Raw genomic sequence first — 23,843 nt, 5'->3', positions numbered from 1 at the left:
CGAGCAAGAGAGTTACTGATAATAGGTTTACGTAGTCGACCCCGAAGGAGCATTATGATTCCTGGCCGTGTGGAGAGAATCGTACAAAACTAGTGTACTACAAGGAAGTAGATTCTGTTCTCGTTGGTTCTAAAATTGGCAGGAAGGTTCTAAGAAATTAGTGGAACGGTCAAAATATGTTTCCAATTTTCCATTTCCCGTTATCACAAAGTATGAATGATAGATAGCTTAAGTAGGTCAGGTGCTTTTCCAGAGCTGCCATTGATCAACTAATCGTGAAATGTGATTAACAAAGTTCAGAGCTATAGTGCAGTTCAAAAAGTGTTTTCGTCTGGGAACAAAATTGCTAGCTAGTGGATTACCATGGCATTTGAACACCGCGAGTCCTCTGATTCTGTTAGTTTGACCAGTGTCATGAGTGCCTGTCAATGACCGGACTCACCGGAGTATAGAGCTCTTAGTTGAAACAATTATTTTGTTTTCTTAATTTTGTGACAAATTGTACTGCCAGCGATGTTTATGGAACTAAAAGTGCAAAAACCACTAAAAATTTCTTGAGTCCTGGATACGGTTCAGTAGCCGACTAGACGAGCAGGGTAAGCAGTTCTTAAAAGTTCAAACAACTCTCGATACAATCCTTTCCCGAGGATTTATGAAAATATTTGGTGCAGTAAATAGCATTGTTTAAAGCAGTACTATTTAGCAACATCAACATTCAGATTTGGTCCAAACTTCTGAAAATTGCAGCTGTGGAACTGCATTTTCCCATACTGGGACCCTAATTATACTCGACCACAAGACAAATTGGGAATTTTCTTCAGCATTTCTTTTCCAACAAAAAGACAAATTGGGATTGGAACTCTCTTAATTAAATTATCTGGAGCCGTCTGTATCATTGAACATGATTTAGACGTCTTTTCGGACAAAAATACATAAACTAGAGACCCTAATTATACTCAACCACAAAACATTTCGACGTACAAGGTGGGGCACCTCTCGCACTCTAACTCATCAAGAATCAGTCTCTACTCCATCCCACTCCCCATCTTTTGAGGTTGATTTTTCTTCACTTTAGTCTCGTTAAAAATAATCATATCAAAGATAATCATATCAAAGATCAAAGAGGTGATTTAAAAGCACAAAATTAGTTAAAAAGATCAAATCCAATAATTTCTGGGTGAAACAGACTGATAGGTTTTGATACCGTTTATATGGACATGAATCAAAAAATACTGTTCAATTATTAACCGTTTTGAATATTTCACCCAGGAAAATAAAAATAAAAAGAAATACATTCTACCTAATATAACCCTCAGCCTTTTAAACAACGTTTTTTGAACAAATTTTTATTATCCGACTAGCATATCATTTACACAATCAAATAGGTCTATAGTCTGTACATTTAGTTTTTAAAATCTTCCATCATGTACAATAAACATGTTCGCACTAACTAATTAGGGGTACCATCAAAGATGAATTTAACTGATAGGCAAACCGAACCTTTACCAGATGCTGAACAAAAACTCCAGAACCCAACCTAAAGTCTCATTACCCATCAAGCTTCTGAAATAGATCAGAAAGCATGTCATAGACCATGAAAGCTGTAGGTGGGCGAGGTAATGAACTGAGAAGAATATACGATGCAGAAATGGAAGAACTACCATAGAACCGAGAGTTCTCAAGCGCACAAGTAATCACAATATTCCCTTTGAGAAGACACCCCACAAAAGCACCTGCAATAATAAAACCATGGTTGGTCAGACTAAAAGACAGAAGAATTATTTAGTACTCTCAGACATTTTCTTACAAGTGTTGCTCGGTAGTTGCATGTATAACACCTAAGTCTTATAAAAATATCATGACAGTTAAGCAAGGTGAGCTCACTTGTAGCTTGTGTTAGCCCCTAGAAGCAGAGGGTGGATCACTTTGTGAAGATATCCGTTGTCACTCTCATTTTCTCTTCACGGACCCACTATATCTTTAACTAACAAAGAGGCTCTAAAAGCTCAGAATTGTTTCCCCCTTAGATATGTGCTGGTTAAACCAATGTTGTAATAGTAGGTACAGCTGCGAAAAGATATATAGGCTCATGCCTAAAATAAGGGTATGATTGCACCTGTCCCTAAACCTTAATAACATTCTATTCCCAGTTTGTCGACACAATATTAGTTCAGCTAGGAAATGAAACATGCCAAGCAAAGCCTTACCTTGTTATAACCAAGGATCATGTTACAAGTCTTGTAAATTTCATCCTCCATTGACTGACATCATGGGAAGTTTACCCATGACCGCAAAGTACTGAGGTCTGTAACGTCATGAGTCGGAAACTGCGCTGCTCGACTTACTTGTTCCATTAAGTATGATTGCTCAGATTCGAGACGTACACAGCAAACATCGAAGACTCGTTCTGGATCCTCTGTCCGAAATTTTACAGGCAACAAACTCCTTCCATTAGAACATTCACCGCAAAATATCCCTCCACAAAACCTACAGTGATGCCTCGAACACATAAGAGCATGAAATCTCACACTACAAAACATGAGGGACTAGAACTATCAGGCAGCCATTTCAGTGGCACGACTTCAAGGATTTCCTTTATTTTGCCAAAATATGCTTGTATAAGTGTTTCAGCCATCTCCTTCCAAGCTTGCTCAAGAATATGTCCTGATAGCCATGAAATGGTGCATCCGTGAATATTGCCAGAAGCAAGAGATTTATGATCCAAACTAAAGGCTAATATTTGATCATTCATGTACTGCGTACAACAGATGCACAAGTGATGGCACAACATAATTGCAAATTATAGGTGTGGTATTATAATAAATTCATACCTACTCCGTCTCGAAAAACATCAAAACCAGTTTCATCCTAGTTTAAAAATGGGCGAAACCAAATTCCACCAAATATAAAACTGGATGAAACCAGTTTCATCTCAGTTTAAACATGAGTGAAACTAAACTCAGCCGATCTAACACACAATGAAACCAGTTTCATCCTGGATTAGACATAGGTGAATCTACATTCAAGCCAATGTAACATTAGATGAAATATCATCCTAGTTTAAACTATGCCTCTTCCTTGAATTGGGATGATTCATGTTGTCTTCATGGATCTCTTATGATTCTTCCTTAATTTTCCTAAGAGTTTCAGATCTATTAACAGGAATTATCATCCGGAGCTGTTTCTAGCGCCAAAAATGTAGTTGTAAGTTTTCTTACAACTACACTCCACTCAAACTAATTCGATTACTAAGTGATCATTATGAATTCTTATTTGATTAATTGAGTATTTGGAATGTTTACAAGATAGATTCAAGTATTACAACAATCTTACTTGAAACCTAGATTCACTCTCTCTCTCTTTCTATTCCTTGATCAAGACTCAACCTGCAATCCTTTTACAAGTAATGACCTCTCTCCTTTATATAGGATTTTACATAGTGGATGACAGCTAAGAAACCCATTATTTTCGGAATCACTATGCGGCTCATTCGCTCATGTACAATCGCTCATCTTCGCATAACATACTTCTTCACACTTTACTCGTGACTTTGCTGACATCATCTTGTGCGTCATCTCAACTTTGCCGTGTGCGATGCCCTTCGCTTCGGTTGTATCCTTTACTTTGCTTGATTACTGACGTGTGCGATATTTTACTCCTACAAAAACATTCACCAATTCTTGTGCAACTTTCCTGCAACCATACAAAGGTAAAAGTGTTCTTGAAACAACTCTCGCTGCCAATATTTTCCCAAATATTTTGCCATGAAGGTACATATCAAGCACCTCAAATTAGAAATTTGAACTTGAGAATGCGCAAGTTTCCAATATTCAATTTATCTTAGGAGCAACAAAGAATAGACGCAAAAATATGCAACTCCAAACTAACCTTGCAATAAACACCATATAAGTGTGCCAAAAGGTAAAAGAACCGATAAATCCCTTACAGAAAATTATAATTTTATATCATTTGAGCAAACATTACAATTACAACCCAAACATTATTTAATTTTTCAACAGATAATTAAGCACTCTCACTGCAACAACATCCACGAATAGCCAGTACCTAATTAAACCACCCTATCTCTTTTAGTACACTAATACCTTCTGGGATGTTGCCTTCAAGAATGTTACACGGTAGATGAATTCGAAAAATTATAGGAGTAGCGTAAGGTTTTTGAGGTTTGTAAGGCAACTTGGTACGGGTCTTGCTATGTTATTCCTACTCAAATCAAGTCGTCGAAGAGAAACCATCTTACAGAATGAAACTGGTATATTGCCTGTTATTTCATTTGCAGAGAGTTCTAGAGACTGCAATCTAGAAAGATTAGAAATGGAAGAAGGTAAAGACCCTTGAATTTTACACCCTGCAGCATCAAAATTGACCAATGATGGAGCATTTGTAATCGAGACCGGGATCGGTCCACTAACATTAGCATCCGATATTGACAGTGTTTGAAGTTTAGGCCATTTTCGTTGAAACATGCTGGTGAGATCAGGACGAAGATCAAAATTATTCCTCACATTAAGCTTTGTGAGTTGAGGAAGATAAGGAACTGAACCTTGTAATCCACAACCAGATACGTCAAGAATAGAAAGTGAAGGTAAATTCGCCATTTCTACTGGGATTTTGGAAATGAGATCAGTATTCCCACTCAATTTGATAGAAGATAGACGAGAAAGCTTTTTAGAACCAGGGATTGGAAAAAGCGAAGTAGAGATACCGCATTCGGAGAGATCAAGATGCTTTAGATTGGCAAGATATAATATGTCTTCAGCAATATTGTTTCCTGGATTTGTGGCCATATCTAGATCCACACCACTCAAACTTAAGACCTGTAAGTTTTTTAACCCTCTCACCCATTCTATAGTTGACACTACTAAGCACATGGGAGAATAATACAAATTTCTTGTGCAAGATAAATCAAGATATTGTAGAGATGTTAAGTTGGTGAATTGTGGTGAAATTGGTCCTGAGAAATTGGAGTTGGAGAGATCTAAATGAGTGAGTTTTGTTAGACCATGTGGCAGTTCCGTCTCCATAAAATCATTGAAGAAATCGTTGAAGGCGAGATCAAGATATTCCAGATGTGTGATATTCGAAAGGGAAGGAGGGATGAATTTACCATGTAATGCAGTGTCTGGTGGTGGCACGTCGCTGAAATTTCCATTGAGACGCCTTAACCTTCTTTCATTTGAGTAATTCTCAAGAACAGTGTTCCTCAGGTTGATGGAGATGACATGAGCATCCGAGGAACATCTAATTCCATACCACCGACAACAGTTTTCATTTTTCCATGATGATAATCGGTTTGAAGGGTCACTCAAAGATAATTTGAAATCTAAGAGTGCTCTACGCTCATGTGCCTGGCATCCATGACTTGCTAGTGGATATTCAGAGATGCTGATCACTAAAAAGAACAGTAACTGAAGGTGGATAAGAACAATATGAGTACTCTTACTCCCCGAACTCATGGCTAATTATCTGAAACTGAATTGAACTCTATTATCAAGTATGCGTTTGGTTGATAAATGAGTATGCCGAATGGTTAACATATCGACTACTATTTATAACCTCAAGTGCAGAAGTTGCATAATTGTAAATGAATTCAAACTTGTTGAAAATCTCAAATCAGTTTGGATATTCTTCGCATCAGCTTGAGGTTGCGTAGTCATATGGTCCATTAATAAATCTTTAAAAGATAAGATTGGAGATGTCCAGCTCATATGTTTAAATGAAAAACTTTTTTTTTGCTGATTGAAACAACAATAAATGAAAACAACAGGTTGCTATCTGTAAATGAGATTTGATAAGAGTTGGAACACGTTGTAGAATCGTGTATGAGATTTGATGGTTTTGTAGTAACGGTCTAGGAGGAGTCGACACATGAGCCATATATATATTAACTCTCCCAAACGTCTCAGATTGTTTAGCTTGATAAAGATCTTCTCTAAATTTTCCGAAGTCTGGAGGCGGATTTGGATCCAAGATAAGCAATCATGTCATTTTCAATTAGAAATTCAAATAATCCAATTATCAGAAGTCGAATTTTCATTCATTGACTAGAAAAATCAAACTATAGCCCTTTTTGTTGACTAGCCTACGGTGAGCTTGATTTGAAATATCAAACTAAACAATAATTCTGTTCGACCCACTAGTCAAACCCACATTCAAACCCACTGCAGATGTGGCGCCGAGGTGGCTTTACTTTGCTATTTTTTTGGTTTTTCTCTTTCTGCTTACGTGTTTAATCTTTTCTTTTCCGTTTCATTTTAATTTTTTCCAAAATAGATTCATCGTCTCGTCCTAGTTCTGGCCGAAAAACTAAGGATCAAGAAATCTTCAATCATCAGATCCATGGAACAAAAGTATTCAGTACTTGAACAGATTAATGTAGCATCAAAGTTCAAGATTTGATCTAAGCTACACATAAATCTTATGTTCATCAATTTAGGTAATTTTATCTCTCTGTTGATTTCGATTATTCGGTTTATGGTTTTGAAACGTGTAAAGTTCCAAGGTTATAGTGTTGTAAGGTATCATGATACTCCATCTGTCTCCCTCTTTTAGATGTTTCTAGATTGATTATTTGTTGCGTTGATTTATAGTATTGATTTGTAATGTTATCAGGATTCAGGGGTTAGAATTGTAGCAGGAAGGTACACCGATTATGGTTGTGGAAAATGAGAAGTTTTCTGGTATGTGTTATTCATATCTTTGAAAATTTGCAATTTACAAAGATTTGAAAACATTTAAAAATTTAAGTCGAACTCGACATTTACAATGCAATGCTTTTTCAGGATTGATTTGGTATGGAAATGCAACTTCAATGGTGAATCAAAGAATGATTGGTATTTCTATGGGTATGTATTGTTGTTATAGTGATGTTTACCAAATGGGGTTTTAGAGTAAACCAAATGTTTATAAACTGAGAAATCAATTTGCATCCCATCATTATACTTCAACATCTTATATATGGTTTGAAAAAGAAACCTCAAATTTTCATTTCTTCTGGTCGTTGTTATCATTATCAAATATTTATATCTATCTTGTTTAGAACCACCACTAATGATATCTACCGTATCAAGCATATCTCATGATCTAGTTTAGTATAGTTTTCCTTTTGCATTAGGTTGGGTATGCAGATTTTGTTTCGCCATTTCTTGGGTTTGTTTGGTTCTATGTGATTTACAACCTCTCAGGTCTGACACTTATGTGCACTCTTTGCATCCCCAAAAACTAAAAAGAAATTGATTGATACTTAGAAGTTATCCTTTGTGTATAAAAATTGTTCAAGGAGATGACTTGGATTCTTTTGTTGTAAACCATTTGTAATTTTATACCGATTGGATATGCGTGTTTCTTCAATAATAACCTCCTGTTTGCTCTTGCATGTGTTCTTTGGCCTGACAATGCTAACCTAAAATTCATCTCCTGTTTGCTCTTGCAGGTGTTATTTGGCCTGACAATGCTAACCTAAAAGTCAGCCGAAATTCTACAACAAAAATAGCTCAATCACTACATGTTTCCTTCTTTTTTATCTTATCTACCATTCATGTATTTGGTTTTTCTTGGGGTTAGGCTGTCTAATGTCTTCCCATTTAGGTGCATCTATTGTACATTTTGCTATCAATAAAATTTTGCTTACGTAATTCTTTAAATGTCTCAGCTTATAACCTAAATAGTTCCACAATCACTCATCTGCACACGATCAAGAAAGAAAGAAATTTAGAGCAAATACTGCATTACGGTGTAATATAGAAGAGACTACTGCATTATGTGTTCATAGATAATCAGTCAACAAATAAGAAATGATAAAGATTAAAATTTCTGCTTTACCAAAAAGAAGAGGCTTAATACTGCGAAGTGGTAATATTTAAAACCACATGCACTCAAAGAATGATGATCATCGACTCACTGATTTACACATTAATATTCCCACCAAGACAGACGGCACAAGAAACCCATAGACAACATGACCACATTAGAGACAAGACTTCCCAACATAACTAACTTTTCCTTTGGATAAACCAGTTCTGAAAAGTTGTAAGCAACGAAATCGTGTTTTGTTCGTTGAGCTTACATACATGGAGGCGGGAATCACCATGGCACAATGAAAATAATCTATGAAGTTTCTTCATCAATGACAGTAGGTTCAGGATCTACAAAAATGGCACGAGGTACATGCTTTCTATCACCAGTTTCACTGAAAAAAGGTTGAACACATCATCTCCTCCTACTAATATTGTCTTATCACTTAGCATTTGGCCATCGGGATGCAACAAGATGCATAAGAAAATTATCAGAAAACTGTCATGAGCTATAAACTATGCAGAAAAAAAATCAAGTATGAGAAGGACAACATATGGACAAAGAAACCACAAAACGTAGCGTTTTTAGCAACTGAGAACAAAACCAAGGAAAGGCATGATGCACATTAACTTGTGAGAATTTCATCTATATTATAGAAACATATGTTAACAATCTTTAGGGTGGGTGTGCACTTGCCTATGTTAAACATATTTTAGAAAGAAATCTTTAGAAAATGCGTATAATTGAGTTGGTAGGTTTAACTCGTTAACGAAATCGGTCAATGAAAGAATGCCTCCAATAGAGTTTCCAGAAACACGAAGAACGGTAAGCCTATGGATCTTTGTAATGCAACTTGGTATGCTTTTTGTTATGTTATTCCTACTTAAATCAAGTTGTTAAAGAGAAACCATCTCACAGTTTGAAATTGGTATATAGCCTGTTATGTCGTTTTGAGAGAGATCTAGAGACTGCAATCTAGAGAGTTTATAGATAGAAGAAGGTAAAGACCCTTGAATTGAAGAGAAAGGTTTCTCCTACGATGAGAGTAATTTAGTGTTCTTTGTGCTTTAAAGGCAACATCCTTACCGATTTTGGATGTATGCTCATGATCAAAGATCTTAAGCTTCCCAACCAGAGTATTTCTGGAAAGAGCATCAAGGTTATTTCCCTCAACGATGACATGCTTCTTAGAATCGTGCAGTGATCTGAGAATTTTCATCACAATGTCCTTTTTAGGAATAGTCTTACCCAATGCAAAAGATGCATTAACAATTTCAGACACCTTGTAATTAAACTCATCAAATGAATCTTCATCTGCCATATGAAGGTTTTCCCAATCGGAATTAAGATTTTGAAGCCTAGCTTCCTTCTCACTGGTATTACCTTCAAGTACGATTTCTAAGATATCCCAAGCATCTTTAGATCGAGTGTACGTAGTCACATGGTGCTGAAGATCTAAGGTCCCATACCTGAATCTCCATGTGTAATGTTTGAAATGGAAGGAGAAAGTTTACCATGTAAGGAAGTTTTTGGTGTTTCTACATGGTAGTAGGTTTCTCCCTCGAGTTTCCTTGACAATTTCTCATTGTAGTAAATTTGAAGAACTGTGTTCCGGAGATTAATGGAGATGACATGAAAAGTGTCAGGTGAACAATCAATTCCAACCCAGTCACAACAGTTTTCATATTGCCTTCCTTCTTGCCATGACAATAAACGGTTTGAAGGGTCACTCAGAGATAATTTGAAATCTAAGAGTGCTCTTCCCTCATGTTCGTGGCATCCATGACTGGATCGTGTAAATCCAGTAATGCTGATAATAAAAGGAGCAAGAGATGTAGCTGAATAACAAGAAAATAGAATGATGTAATCTGATCGTAGTCTTACTGAACGAACTCATGGCTACTTATCTGGAACTGAATTTAATTTTATTATATATCAAGTACAAAATGAATTGTTTGGTGGATAAATATGTATGCAGAAATGCAAACATATTCATTACTGTTTATAGCTTCAACAGTTTGGATTTTCATTCGCATCAACTATCTGGAACTGAATTGTACTTTCTCAGTTCGAATTTTCATGGCATCAACTAGCTTGACTTGGAGAACCTGTTAGCTCTTTTTCTTTGAGTATGTCCCAGCCTGATAAATGTATCCACGTCATATATGGTCCATTCATAAATGCATAATGTGGAAATTGATGAAATATTCTTTTGGAGATAAGATTGGAGATTTCCAGTGCTCATGTTCGAAACAAGTATAATTGAATTGCCTAACTTAATTGGGGGCTATCGGAATTAATTAGGGGCCATGCATTAGAGTACAAAAAAGGTCACTAGAATCTAATTTGGATCCCCCTTATAATTTTTTTTTTAAATGGCTAAAATGCCCCTAAATGATTAGTGTTAAAATTTAATTAATTAGTGATAATTTTAATTAATTAGTGATAATCTCACTTAATTAGAGTTTTTTTTTTTCCAAATTTTTAGTCTAACTTTTTTTTTTTTTTGCCCAGATAATATGAAAAATCGTCAAGATATTAAAAAATTTCATTGACGACCCTCAACAGTCGTTCATGTTTAGATTGTTTAAGTGACGACTCTAAACTGTCGAAGATTCATTAATGGCGTAAATGTACGACAGTTTTGGATCGTCATAAACTAGGTTGAATTGATGTACCCCACTACCCACAAAACAAAATAGATGTTAAAAAACACAGGTTCGTATGTGTACGTATACCTTGCGTTTAGACTTCTTCTGCAAGAGACCCAGGGGCGTTTGGGTAGTAGAAGTAGAAATCAATCCTTACTTCACAAAACTGCAACTTTTTTTTTTGTCCATGACGAATTCAATCCAAACTTTAGTCCCACACGTGAGCCATATATACTCAAACTGCCGTCTAAGATTGTTAGCCTGATAAGGTATTCTCTAACTTTGCCGAAGCCTCGAGGCGGATTTGTCACTTCCAATTAGAAATCCAAACTTGTTGAATTATTAGAAGTCGATTAAATTTTCGTTCAATGACTAGGCTACAGTGAGCTTGACTTGGAAAATCAAACTATACCCTAGTTAGTAAGTTCACGAATGATTCGCGAATTTTTCCGTATCACGAATTTTACCGTCTTATTCGCGTACGTTTGCAACTCCGAACCCAAGTCGCGTATTATGTGGCATTCCCGAATTATTCGCGAACCGTTCACGAATTTTACGTATCCCGAATGATACGTCCGCTTAATTCGCCATAAATTCTTTAGCTTTTACTTTTCAAAGACTCCATTTTTTGGGCTTTACTGCCTCCCGAGCATACACGACCGAATATTAGACGTGTTGTGATTTTTATGAAACAAAAACGACTGAAGAGATTTGAAGGTGAAGGTGAGAGAGATCTCAAACTCACTAACCAAGCATCTAAACCACCATACGACGTCCTCTTGGATAACTAATGTTGTATATATTATTAATATCATCGTATTAAGTTTATTTTTTCTTTAAATAACTCACACATATGCATAAAAATTGGTCTATGACCTTATAAATACAAATTATTTGTTATCTATAGATACCGAATTTTCAGAGCCGAACTCACATTTATAAATCGAATCATACACGTACGTATGCCGTTCCGAGTTACTGACGAATCACGTCCCGTTGACCGAATTTTGGACCGAATCTGAATTTTACAAAACCGTATAATACTCGTACGTTTACCGTTCCGTACGTTTGCCGAATCCCGAATTGCTAACTAGGAACTATACCACTTTTTTCTTTAATGCGTAGGTCCTAACATAAATACACCCACATTGAGATTTGGTCCAAATTTCCGAGAATTGTGGTAGTTGTGAAACTGCATTTTCCCTATAGTCTACACTCTACAGCTGAGTATAATTTTCCCAAAGAGAAAAATATTATAAAGGCCAAATTCAACGTATAAATATAGCTATGATGCATGATTTTAATTATGAAAAGAAGAAAAAAAAAAAAAAAAGCCATATTGGAACCTTATCATTGATAACATTTGAGCAAACAATACAAATACAATCCAAACAATATTCAATCTTTCAATAGACAGTTAACAACTCTCACTGCAACGACATTTACTAATCTCCAATACGCAAACCACCAATTTTCTTTCTTCAAAAGCAAAACAAAGAATAGACCCCAAAATCCAACAGCAAATCCCAAAGCAATGATAGCATATAACAACAACGTATCTTTTACATCCTCCTTGTCATCTTCATAACCTCCATTTGGAGTATTACTATCAGTAGCATTACTTCTCTGATCACCCTTGCAAGTGTGGTTTGTGTAGAAGCCACACAACAAACTGTTGTTGGCAAATGCTGAACCATCTCCACTCAATGTATCAAAATGAGGTCCTCCTGGGATCTTTCCACTCAAGTTGTTATAAGATGAATTCAGAAGCTGTAGAGAATCCATTGATGCCAAAGATTGTGGGATCTGACCAGATAATTGGTTGACACTCAAATCCAAAGACTCCAAATCGCTCATGCTTCCAACACTTTGTGGGATTACGCCGGAAAAGCGATTATGTGACAGGTTAAGCGTAGGGAGCCCTTTTAGTAGACCAATCTCTTCTGGGATGTTTCCTTGAAGATCGTTGCATGAAAGATCAATTCCTGAACTGAAGCTGTACAAATTCTGAAATTGGATCATGTTCCCCTTCAACGACATCTGCAATAGCAAACCAACTTCACTGCCAATAGGGAATAACTCAGTAGGTTTATTTATTAGCCTCTGTAAGTTTCCTATTGTCCTGGGAATTTCCCCATTGAAATTGTTTTGGGATAAGTCTAATATTTGGATATTCTGCAAATTACTAATCTCTTTAGGGATTGACCCATTGAACTTGTTGGACCGTAAAGAAAGAATCCGTAGCCGAGGCGAAAGAAACACAGTGGGTTTAGTCCCTCCGAAGTTATTATTCGCTAAGCTTAGAACTTTGAGATCCTCAAGTTTACTAATGAATTCAGGAGGAGAACCACTAAGATTCCTGTTATGTTATTATCATTCAAGTAGAGTAGTCCAAGAGAAAGAATCTCGCAGATTGACTCAGGAATTGAACCTTGGAGATTATTGCGAGAACGACTAGGAATTTTAGATTTGAGATAGAAGAATGTATATAACCTGCTATGTTATTACCAGAGAGTTCTAGAGACTGCAATCGAGAAAGGTTGTAGATTGATGAAGGTAAAGGCCCTTGAATTGAACAATTTTGAGCAGAAAGGGTGACCAATAATGGTGCATTTTAAATGTATCCACTCACTGTAGTATTTGATATGTTAAGTCTTTGAAGTTTAGGCCATTGGTGTTGAAGTTTAGAAAGAACAAGAAATGAAGATGGACAAGAAGAAGACAGAATAATGTCATTTGAGTAGCTTTACTGGCTTATAAGATTTGAGATTTTGAATGGACATGCACGAGTACAAGACTTAAATCTGCAGTCAAACGAGTAATGGAAAAAAACCTGTCTGTACTTTGTACAACTTGGGTTTAGTCATTCACAACACGTTAAAAGAGATTTGATTGGTAATAGCTGTCTGCGATAAAACAGGTTTGATCATACAAGTTTGTATCAGCAGCAGAATTACTTAGCGTGGCCTGAAACCTGAAGAATTGTTGTGACTCCTGGCCTTGTGAAAAAAAATGTGCAATAAAAATGTCCTACGCGGTAGGAGATTTGGCGCTATAATTGGCAGAAAGATTCTAAAAAACTAAGAGCAAGTCTTACGGTGGAATTCAACCTGTTCCAAGCTTGGAAAAAGTGTGGAATGTCAAGTCTAAAGGATTCCAAGTTCGTGCTATCCACACTTTTCCAAGCCATATGTTCCATGGTTTTTTGTTTGATGATGCCTGGAATTCAAAAAAACGGTAATCTAACTAGTGTTAAACGCTATTCTAAATATCGTGCTAAAAGACGTCTTTTAGCATAAGCCGCAGAAAAGCTATTTTTAATCTCAACCATGCAAACGTTTTTATCAAATACCAAAAGCCAAGTCAAACATTGTTCGGGTTAACGTTTCTGTGATTCCATCGTAAGACTTGGACTTCCATGAATTATTCCAAATGCTTATAAAAGATGGAAGATGGGGCGAATAAATATGCTTTCCCCATGCCTTTTCTCCTTTTATCCTTGGTACGAAAGACTTGACCCCTCCGTAAGAGGCCCTAAACCTACTACTAGTAAAAGGACTTCCATTTTCGGTTTCCACGGCATTTGATACATACCTTAAGTTGCCATGTTCAATTTTTAGAAGGCAATTGAATTTTCAGTCATTGACTAGGCTAGAGTGAGAATTGGTCCATTGCCATCAAAGTTTCTGAGAATTGCAGCTGTGAAGCGGCAGTTTCCTCAGTCTACTAGTAGTTAGAAAAGGACATTACAGAGGAATAAGCCAGCAAACATAAAAAAAACTGACTATCAACATTAATCTATTATACCAATTTGAGTTCTCTATTGAAAATACATCATAGCATTATTGTTATAAAAAAATCAAAACGAAAAGGATGTATTCTAGAACAAAAATGAAAGATATTTCCCTAGATTACAATCTGAATCAACTGCATTAAGCATATTCATTTTGCAAAGCCTGGTTCTTTTCATCTTTTCCATAAATACGTTGTAGTTCACGAGTCGCTGCTTGATATGACTCTGGATGAGATAGAGAGGGGGGGGAAAGGAAATAATCAGTCCAGCATAACAAAAAAATAAAAATAAAAAATCTCAATATATGATGCAAACCATAACTTGAATGTTCTCAAGGAAATTGAATGTTCTTCAATTGGTTTTGGTGCAGTTCTTGTTTACACAGCAAAGCTGGGGGTGGTTCATTATCACTCTATTTTCTGGAAAACCGTGTTTTTGCTCTATTAACAGAAACCGACTAAAGTGTGTACAGTAAAGATCATTTTACCTTTCCAAAGATTGAACGACTTCTGATTGATAGGAGAACCAGTAACAGTTTGAATCACTTCAAATAACAAGTTCTGAGGAGTGCTCCTTAGCTCTTGCACTACTGCATAAATAGACTTCCCATTCTCGAAAAATATATGATTATTAGGGTGCTTAGTTTTGCAATTGGCGTGGCGCTCAAACTCAAAAGCATTGAGTACCTGCATATGCCAATTTATTTAGTAAGAAGCAAATTCAAATAGAACAGAGTACTATGTAGAAGAAAAAGTAAGATCTAATGTAAATTGTACCAAGTACCTTAGAAAGACCACATGATTGACAGCTGCATAGATATCCTGAACCTTTTACAATCCCACGTAGCTCCTTTTGACATCGCAAAATTGGATCTTAATAATAAAAACTTGGTAAAAGAAATCTTTAAAAATAGATTAGATGGACTGTAATAAATTTACCTGCTGCGACCAGGCTATATACTTCACTGGTACTCCATCAAGCATCCCAGTGGATAGTAAGCTTCGGACATTTGAAGGAAAATTGTTGTTATTAGGGGATACCTTCTTTGACGTTTTAGGCTTAGTATCATTTCCAGACTTTTTGGTTCCGCTTTGGGTGGTATTATTTAGAAGTATCTCGGTTTGAGGAACAACCAAACCGCTCTCCTCGGGCTTCATATCTGATTGTTGTTCAACTAAGGAATGCTGACCCATCATCAAGTCGTAGTTATTAATAAGCCTATCTGAGGCTCCTGTGATAGGCTCCTCCTGATACCCACCGAAAGATATCATATTTTGATCCTCCTTAATGAAGGAGTGAGACATTGAATGGTACATTGATACAGGAATATTATTGCTGGACTCCTTCGCCTGATAAGTCTCAGGTGGAGGCACAGAGATGCCATCATCCTTGTGAAGATAGGCATGAACCATCGAAAAGGGCATTCCATCGCCAGTATCATTGACCTGGTAGTTGTGACCCATGGAGATAGATACGCCACAGTCTGAATCTCGTACCTGGTTAATTTTAACTCTTCTGATTCCACCATAGTTAAGTGAAGAACCATTATAATCCTGGGACATAGACAAAGCAACAGAAGCATCATTTCTGAATTGATCCTCCACACTCCTTCCCATAATTAGATTATCTGAACCATTTGCATGCACATTGCTTTCATCAAAGCTGACATCCGTAGCAGGCTCTGAACCAAATACTTGGTCACTGAATTGCTGGCCAGTTCCTGGTTCCAAATTGGTACCATTTTCCCAAGTAGAAACATTTGTAGTCAAAACTCCTGGATACAGTCTGCTGTTTGTTGCATCTATAGCCTGCTTCTTATTAGGAAAGAGGTCCGCTTCAGTAGGATCGAAAAGCCAATTATATTGGCGCTTGGTTTCTGTTTTAGAGGGATTGTCATAGGCTACCTGATCATCGGGTAAACCTCCATTGTCCTTGTCAGCCCAAAAGGCCTTATTTTCGAATGACTGCACAGAAAGACTGTTATTACATGACGAAGAAAAACAAATGCACGAACCAGATGAAGAGCAGTAATTAAGATTCAGGAGTTCAAAAACTAGAGCATGACATTCCTACCACAGAACAGCAATATATATCGAGCATAATCCTCATGCACATGTCATTCACAGTACTTAGTTAGAATCTAACAGGCCATCATAGGTTGCATAATTTGAAATTTTCATAAGTTAAAATTGAAATTGGAAGGTGTAAGTCAGTTAATGTTCCCAAGGATACCACGTAATGATGACGACTATGGCATTCTATAAAATACAGTCAACAATTCAAAACAACAAACCACTTAAAGAATTCCTTCCACTAGCAATATATGCAACTTGCAAACAGAAAGTCCTACAAACCAAAGAAGAATCTTCCACACATCCTCTTTTTCGTAAAACAGGTCAGAGCCCTTAGCAAACATTTAAGAAATTAAGAACGAATTTGATATACAGATGAGTCAGAATCCTCAGGAACAGGTCAGAGCCCTTAACAAACACTTAAGAAATTAAGAAACGAATTTGAAATACAGATCAGTCAGAATCCTCAGTCAAAGGGGTTTAACAAAAGACCCTGATGTTTCTTAATTGCAATTTTCTAACGGCCAAGTATACTGAATCAGTGTCATTTATCAAGAACCTCTAGTCCATAAATCAATGCCATTATGGTAACCACGACACAAAACTTGGATCCACATTCAATTATGAAACACAGAAACTATGCTGCGCAACTACAGACATCCCCAAGACACTCTGAACAAAACCTTCACATTCATACACAATCGAATTACCATATATTAGCTTCACCGAATTCTGTGGCTGCGCAACTACAGTCACCCCCCAGGACACTTCAAAATCAAAACATCCACACTTGATACACAATTCAAAGTACCAAACATTTGCACCCCAAATTGTAAAACAACTACAACACTCCGTCATTCACAACTACTCCAAAAACCCTAATCCAATGTGCACCACAATAACTAATCCAATTCAACTAAAAATCTTAATTTTACCATAAAAAACCAAAATTGAACCCACAATTTCACTAAAATTCAACACCCTAAATCAACAAAATAAAAAAACACGGAACAAATCAAACTAAGTCTCAACTAGTGCATACATACCATCAATTTCAGTTTGACTTCCTCCCAACAAAATTTGTACTTCACCTACTCCCCCTCTTGAAGCTCAATCTGCAAAATCAAACAGTTAAAGAATGTAAAGGTCGTAACTTTATCACTAGAAAAGCACATCAAAATCGAAAAGAAGTAGTTTTTCAGATGCCCTAACCTAAGAGAATCAAAGGGGTTTGAGATTTTGGTTTTGATTGTTGAAGTACCTTTGTGAGTGTGATAGTTGTAGAGTAGATGATGATGTTGATGATGTCAATGTTAATAGATTTTAGCCGCGATGCACTGTGTAAACCCTAGAAAAAGCGATTTTGAAGGGGGCGTTGTTTTTTCTCTGAATAGGAAGTTTTTTTTGGGGGTTTTATTTGGTGAGTTTGGATATCAAATGATGCGTTGCACGATTTCAGATCTATTTGTTTAATCGTAACCGTCAATTTGTTGTATGGTTATCGTACCAGAATTTATACGTTCATGACACGTGGCAACCTCATTATTCACTGATTCTAGACGGATTGTGCAAAATTCTGTGAGAAAATCTAGTGGTGGTCGGAAAACCATTTCATCGTTGAGGTTCTAGGTAGAAAAGACCTCCGACCGGGGATGATTCGAAATCGCAAACACACCGGTATAACTTGTGTGATTGTAGAACAACACATAAAGAAGTAGTTTTCTGACTTCTAAAAGTTAAAAGATAAAGAAGTTATGCGTATAAATCTTCAAAACAATTTCTTGAACACAAAATTGGTTAAAAAGACCAAAATCAACAATTCCTGGGTGAAATGGATATTTAGATTTTGATACTGTTTAAATGGACAAAAATGTAAAAATAGGCAGGATGTAACCAGTTTCATCGTGCCCATTTTCAAATATTTTTTCTTATTTTTAATTTACACAGGATGTATCAAGTTTCATCCTTGTTATTTTTTAAATTTAAGCTAGGATGAAACTAATATTTTTTTTGGCCATTTCACCCGAACTATTTTTTACTCGTCCATTTGAACTGTGATTTAAAAATATTTGGACAAATGACCCATTTTCCGTTTCTTGAAACAAGAAAATCAATTATTTGTAAAGCCGGATTTCTGCTATGGATATCCAAGCGCGCTATAAATTTGTCTCCTAAACAAACTTTGTAACCTTATATTTGCCTAGTGACTCAAAATCTATCATTCACTTATTACCGTTGCAATCCAAAATATGTACTACAAATTTACGTTGGGATTATAAGGACTCACTCTGCACTTTGGGCAGAGCGAGTTAGCAAAATTTTTAGAAATGATGTGGGTTACTTGTGTGAGAGTAAAATATCAACTCGACACGTGGCACAAGATCTAGACGGGTGCACCATATAATACTACAAGCAACTACACAATAATACCACCTTTTATAATCCTTATCCTATCTAGTCATTATCTAGTCAGCCCTAAGGGCATTCATGTAATCTGATGTACACCAAAGAAATGAGATATAGGTTAGTGATGAGTGCCAAATATTATATATATTTATCCCTTTTTGTTGGCATTTTAACTCATCTTTTGGGCATTAATTCTACATTTTATCCCATATTCTGTATTTTCATTGTTTTCAAGAATAAATATTTTTATTAATTAATTTTGCATTTTTAGGTAATAAATAAAGTTCGGATGAGTCGCGAAGCGAAAAGAGCAGAAAAGTAGTGAAAAGCCGGGAGAAATTACGCAAGGAAGCCGCGAAGAATGGTGCGCACTACCTCATTTTCTACACACAAAAGCGCCTCCGTTCTCAGCCATCAGATCGGTTCTCAGGAGCATCCGACGGTCGCTCCTTCATAGAGCATCAAAATCTGAAGTCTCTGCCAAGCACCACAGCGATGAAATTCCAAGCCTTCAGATTAGATGGTAGTTGAATCCAACGGTCGCTTCCTTTCTGTGCATCGAAGATTGATATCTCCGCCTTACACTACAGTACCTAACTCCATCAAGTACCGTTCGTTTCGTTGTATCCATTCATCCGACGGTCTCTCCTCGCTTGCCTCCGCATCACCGTCCGATCTACCTACCATCTTCGCATCTCGCAGCTCAGAGTCACAGAACATCAAGACTCGATACGCCCGCCTAACACCCTAGCAACCGAATCATTTAACCTCAACCAAACATCTCCTCCTTCCTCTCCATCGACCTCACCCCCTCTGCAGAGACACCATGTCCTGCCACCACCAGAACACCACCTCTGCCACTGCCGCTTCACCACCACACTTCCACCATCATCACCCCTATCCTCCACCATCATTACCCCCTTTGTTCTAGCCTCCTATTATATAGTTTTCTCCCCTAATTTCTCTCTAAAAACCTAGGGAAGAAATCAATAAAATAGGACGAGTTGGAAAGACGTAATTGAAGCATGGGAATGGAGCAGGAGACTGAGGAGAAGAATGGGTCGAAAGAAGACTCGTCAAATCACATGTTAGGTGAGTTCAATTTCAATTCCTAATTTCTCTGTAATTTGGGGGTTTTTTCTAGAAACCCTAATTCATGTTGGAACCGTACCAGGAGAGAATTAGAGTAGGGGAATGGGCTCAAATTAGACCCATGACATTAGATAAGCGGTAAACCTAATTGTACTGTTATATTGTGGCATTTTGGGAAAATGGGTGATAACCCTAATTTGATGTATTGGGTATAAAAGGGAATTGTGGGTGTTTTTGTAAGACATGCTTGGAGTAGCCAACATCCAGGACTTTCATGTCCTGTTAAATGATAATGTGTTCTGCTTAATATTGTTTCCTGTTAATTGTTATGCTCCTGTTATGTTTGTTATGTTATGCTATATCCTGTTGTGTTCTGTGTGTGATTGTATTATCCATGTTATGTTTGTCTTAATTAGTTTGTGTGTTTGTTTCTACACATGAGCTTGTAAGTCCCCTGTTTAACTCACATGTTCTTATTCTGAGTTTTGATGCTTGACAACCATGAGGACTCTTAACTGCAACATGTTCTAATTCCCCACTAGGGTGAGAGAACAACTGAACCATGATGGTTAGCTATTAGGATGGTTTTTGCTGAGCTTAAAATAGCTTAGGCTAGTTAGACTCCTAAGTGCCCAACTGATTTGTGATTAGTGGTGCTGTAAGAAGACCACTAATGCTAGGGGTCAGTGGTGGCTCTAAGGAATTAATTAGCTACATTAGTTAGTAAACCACTGCCTAGTTAGTCTGTGATTGGTTGTGCCTTAAACAGACAGCCAATACTAGGGGTTAGCTAAGGATGTAAGGTTGGTTAACTAGATATTTGACAAGAACTTAACCTAGGTGAACTGGCTAGGTAAAGGAAACTCTCATCCATCTCCCTGCACTTCCCATCCACAATTTCTTTTCTATGTTTGTTCTGTTAGCTTCACCACAACCCTGCCCTTGGCCTTAGGCCTTGGTTCATTCTTGTTTTGTTTTGCTTTTGTTTTGTTTTTGCTGTTTAGTTCTTCCATTGCTTTTGCCTTGTTGTTTCTTCCCTGCCCTGCAACTCTGTTGCTTCTCTGGTTTGCTTCCAATTTGGCCTAGAGCCACTGTTTACCACTCCTTGTGCTGCTGTTGCTGTTGCACTTGCCCTGCAGCACTTCTCCTTTTGCTGTTGCTGTTGGCCTTGCTGTGCAGCTCTTGCTCCTGCTGCTGCTACTACCTGCTGTGCAGCTGCCCTACTGCTGCTACTGGTGCCTGCTGCTTCTTTGCCTCTGCCAAGCCTGCTGCCAAGCTGCTGCCACTTCTTCTCCTGCAGCTGCTGTGCAGACTTGCTGCTCCTGCAGCCAAGCAAAGGCCAATCCAACTGAGCCCAATTCACTTCAGTGAAGCCCAAAGGCCTAGTTCAATAGCCAAGCCCAATACATTTCATCCCAAAGGCCCAGAACCTTGACTGAATTCAAAGCCCAGTTCACAACAAAAGACACTGAGCCCAATTCACAAGTGAACTGTTGAGCCCAAGTTCAGTTCCCTGTAAGGCCAAAGCCCATTTACACTTCAAAGATAACTGAGCCCAAGCTCAGTTCATTTTATTGTTAACAAACCCACTAAGCCCAATTCATTCAAAGGGCATTCAAACCCATTAGTACTCAAAGCCCAATTTAAGCCAAAAGGCTTCATAGCCCAATAGCAATTTAGGAACCCAATTAGCTAAAACACTTCCAAAACACACCCGATCTCTGTGGATCGACCCGTACTTGCACGAGCTACAACCGACGACCGTGCACTTGCGGTATTACTGTAGGCCCCCGTTTTTATTGCGCTTAATTTTATACATATCTCCGGGCCCACCAAGTTTTTGGCCGGGGATAATTTCTATACCCTTTTCAAGGCCTATCAAGTTTTTGGCGCCGCTGCCGGGGACTCGGTTAGCGGCGCTGTTGTTGTTTCTTTTTTGAATTTTGGTTTTTTCTTTGTTCTACCTTAGTTTGCTTGTTTTCTGCTTGTTTCCTGTTTTCTGTCTTGTTTTTGCTTCACTACCTTGCACTGCTGCAAGTGCTTGTTTGCTGCTGTTGGTGTGCAAGTGCTTGTTTGCTGCTGCTTGTTTGCTGCTGTTGGTGTGCAAGTGCTTGTTTGCTGCTGCTTGTTTTCTGCTGTTGTTGCTGTGACCTTGCTGTGAGGCTGAGAACAAACCTCTGGTGTTGATGTGCTGCTGTGAAGTCCAAATAGAGCTGAGCTGCTTCTCCTGCTGCTGCTCCTGATCCTGCTGCTGTGCCTCAGCTGTTGCTGCTGTGCAAAGGCAAGCTGCTGCTACCCCCTGCTGGTCCTGCTGTTGCTATGATCCAAAGCCCAACTGGGCTGATTCCAAGCAGCTGAAAAAGAACAAAGCCTAACTGGGCTTTGCAACTGAAATACCCAACTGGGCCTCAGAAAAGCCAAAGCTTAGGATGATCTAAAGCCCAACTGGGCTTTTGCAACCAAACTGAGCAGTTGGGCTGTGCTTCAAAGGTAAGCCTAAACCCATTAAGAGAACCCAACCTGTGGGCTTCCATTTTTAATTTGTGGGCTTGTAATAATTTTTTCCATTTTTTTTTGTTGGGCTTGTAATTTAAGTTAACTTTTGGGTTTGTATTTGAGCATTAACTGTGGGATTGTCCCTATCAAAATTTTGGGTTTCAAAAACCCAACAAACAACCTAAACAAGGTTAACTGAACCTACCAACTCAGCTGGGCTTCATTAGTTTCTGGGCTTACTAAAGTCGTTAGTGGGCCGTGTACCCAAACTCTAGGCCTAAAGTTGGGCTCTGTTTCACAACAGTTCTCCAAACCCATTGCCTCACCAAAGCACAACCAAAACAGTGGGCTTATCCCCATAAAAAACCAAATTTTTCCCAAAAATCCAAACCCATTAAAAACCAAATTTTGGGCTTTGTAATATAGTTACTTAGCTTTTGAGCCCAATCATGTCTAGATCTTTTTCTACAGTTGGGGAATACAACAAATCCCTTAGAGAACTTGCGTGTGGACATACTTCACGTTATGATCCTCCCATAGACCATGATGTCAATAGTCATAGGAATTATTATGGACATTTTCAAAGTCCCGAGCCTCAATACTTGAACCCTAATGACTATTCACACATGCATCATTCGCCACAACGTGAAAATGAACATTTTTCTAGTGCCTCACCCACACAATCATCACTGATCGATCAATTAGAAGCTCGAATCGCAGCTTTAGAAATGCAATCACATGAAGAATCTCTCACATCTAAGTTTCTTAGGCAACCTGAAATCTATGCATGTCCCGCATGTGATGGCTTAGACCACACTATTGCGAATTGCTATATTTTCCATGAATTTAGGCGGACTGGAGAAATTCCAAGGTTTGTAGAACCTACAGATTATTATGATGGTGGTTATTGGGACCATAATCAACCTTTTCAAGGTTGCGATCAACCATTTATAGACCCTAACGACCATGCACCCATGTATCAATCACCACAAGGGGAGGACGAACAATTTCACATGAGCCCTTGTATGCAATCTATAATGGAAAACATCAATCTCCTCAAACAAAACACTGCTAGTTTAGAAATGCATACATTGAATGATCATAGCAGCATTTTTATCCCTAATGAAATTAATTATCAAAATAGTGTTTTTAACCCTACTCATGATAGTCATATTGAACATGAACCTAATCTAGAGGTAAATGAGTGGAATAGAAACACTATAGTTTTTAGGGAAGGACACTCTTGTTTTGTTGAGGATGATAATAATTATGATATTATATTAGAAGAACATGTCTATACTGATGATGTTATGGAACCTTTGGGTTCAAATACATTAGGCTTCTCTGCCCAGACCTTAATGAATGATATCTCTTCTAGTATTCCATATGATGTTTCCATTGAATTGCCGATGCATGAGGACAAATCTGTTGATGATGTTGATGATTCTGATTGTGGACTTGCTAATTTGATTGATGATTGTGAGCATGATGTGACATGTGTAGATGATTTAGGAGATTTTG

At 37.6% G+C, this 23,843-nt stretch overlaps 3 protein-coding genes across 4 annotated transcripts; all 3 read right to left on the bottom strand.

The window, feature by feature from the left end:
* Positions 1 to 1,548: 1,548 nt before the first annotated feature.
* Positions 1,549 to 5,474, bottom strand: LOC113311380 (probable LRR receptor-like serine/threonine-protein kinase At4g36180). The gene is made up of 2 exons (XM_026560219.1): positions 4,259 to 5,474; positions 1,549 to 1,733 (listed from the first exon to the last, which is right to left on the bottom strand). The coding sequence occupies exons 1-2, from the start codon at positions 5,472 to 5,474 to the stop codon at positions 1,549 to 1,551; spliced, it is 1,401 nt and encodes a 466-aa protein (XP_026416004.1).
* A 6,387-nt stretch (positions 5,475 to 11,861) lies between these two features.
* Positions 11,862 to 13,662, bottom strand: LOC113311379 (putative receptor like protein 25). Its single transcript, XM_026560218.1, has 2 exons — positions 13,574 to 13,662; positions 11,862 to 12,822 (listed from the first exon to the last, which is right to left on the bottom strand). The coding sequence occupies exons 1-2, from the start codon at positions 13,660 to 13,662 to the stop codon at positions 11,862 to 11,864; spliced, it is 1,050 nt and encodes a 349-aa protein (XP_026416003.1).
* Positions 13,663 to 14,234: 572 nt separating this feature from the next.
* Positions 14,235 to 17,730, bottom strand: LOC113307833. 2 transcript variants are annotated; one of them, XM_026556294.1, is made up of 6 exons: positions 17,590 to 17,730; positions 17,375 to 17,443; positions 15,195 to 16,220; positions 15,040 to 15,105; positions 14,744 to 14,942; positions 14,235 to 14,481 (listed from the first exon to the last, which is right to left on the bottom strand). In XM_026556294.1, exons 2-6 carry the CDS (start codon positions 17,375 to 17,377, stop codon positions 14,396 to 14,398), a joined length of 1,380 nt encoding a protein of 459 aa, XP_026412079.1. In that variant the 5' UTR covers positions 17,378 to 17,443; positions 17,590 to 17,730; the 3' UTR covers positions 14,235 to 14,395. The 2 variants fall into 2 exon arrangements, with proteins under 2 accessions (XP_026412079.1, XP_026412078.1); XM_026556293.1 differs by having other exon boundaries at positions 17,541 to 17,709.
* Between the last annotated feature and the right edge of the window lie 6,113 nt (positions 17,731 to 23,843).

The sequence above is a fragment of the Papaver somniferum genome, chromosome 9 (genome assembly GCF_003573695.1).
Source record: "Papaver somniferum cultivar HN1 chromosome 9, ASM357369v1, whole genome shotgun sequence".
Classification (NCBI taxonomy): domain Eukaryota; kingdom Viridiplantae; phylum Streptophyta; class Magnoliopsida; order Ranunculales; family Papaveraceae; genus Papaver; species Papaver somniferum.
Note: the sequence above shows the minus strand (reverse complement) of the source record. Positions and strands in the feature narration are given on the sequence as shown.

Excerpts from the sequence above, each read along its gene's own strand:
- LOC113311380 (XM_026560219.1), bottom strand. The coding sequence starts at position 5,474 with ATGAGTTCGGGGAGTAAGAGTACTCATATTGTTCTTATCCACCTTCAG. Across the intron at positions 1,734-4,258 it reads CAATATACCAGTTTCATTCT|GTGCTTTTGTGGGGTGTCTT; the intron begins GTAAGATGGTTT and ends TTATTATTGCAG.
- LOC113311379 (XM_026560218.1), bottom strand. The coding sequence starts at position 13,662 with ATGGAACATATGGCTTGGAAAAGTGTGGATAGCACGAACTTGGAATCC. Across the intron at positions 12,823-13,573 it reads TTTTTCCAAGCTTGGAACAG|GAATCTTAGTGGTTCTCCTC; the intron begins GTTGAATTCCAC and ends ATAACATAACAG.
- LOC113307833 (XM_026556294.1), bottom strand. Across the intron at positions 15,106-15,194 it reads ATATAGCCTGGTCGCAGCAG|GAGCTACGTGGGATTGTAAA; the intron begins GTAAATTTATTA and ends CGATGTCAAAAG. Across the intron at positions 14,482-14,743 it reads GTCGTTCAATCTTTGGAAAG|AGTCATATCAAGCAGCGACT; the intron begins GTAAAATGATCT and ends TATCTCATCCAG.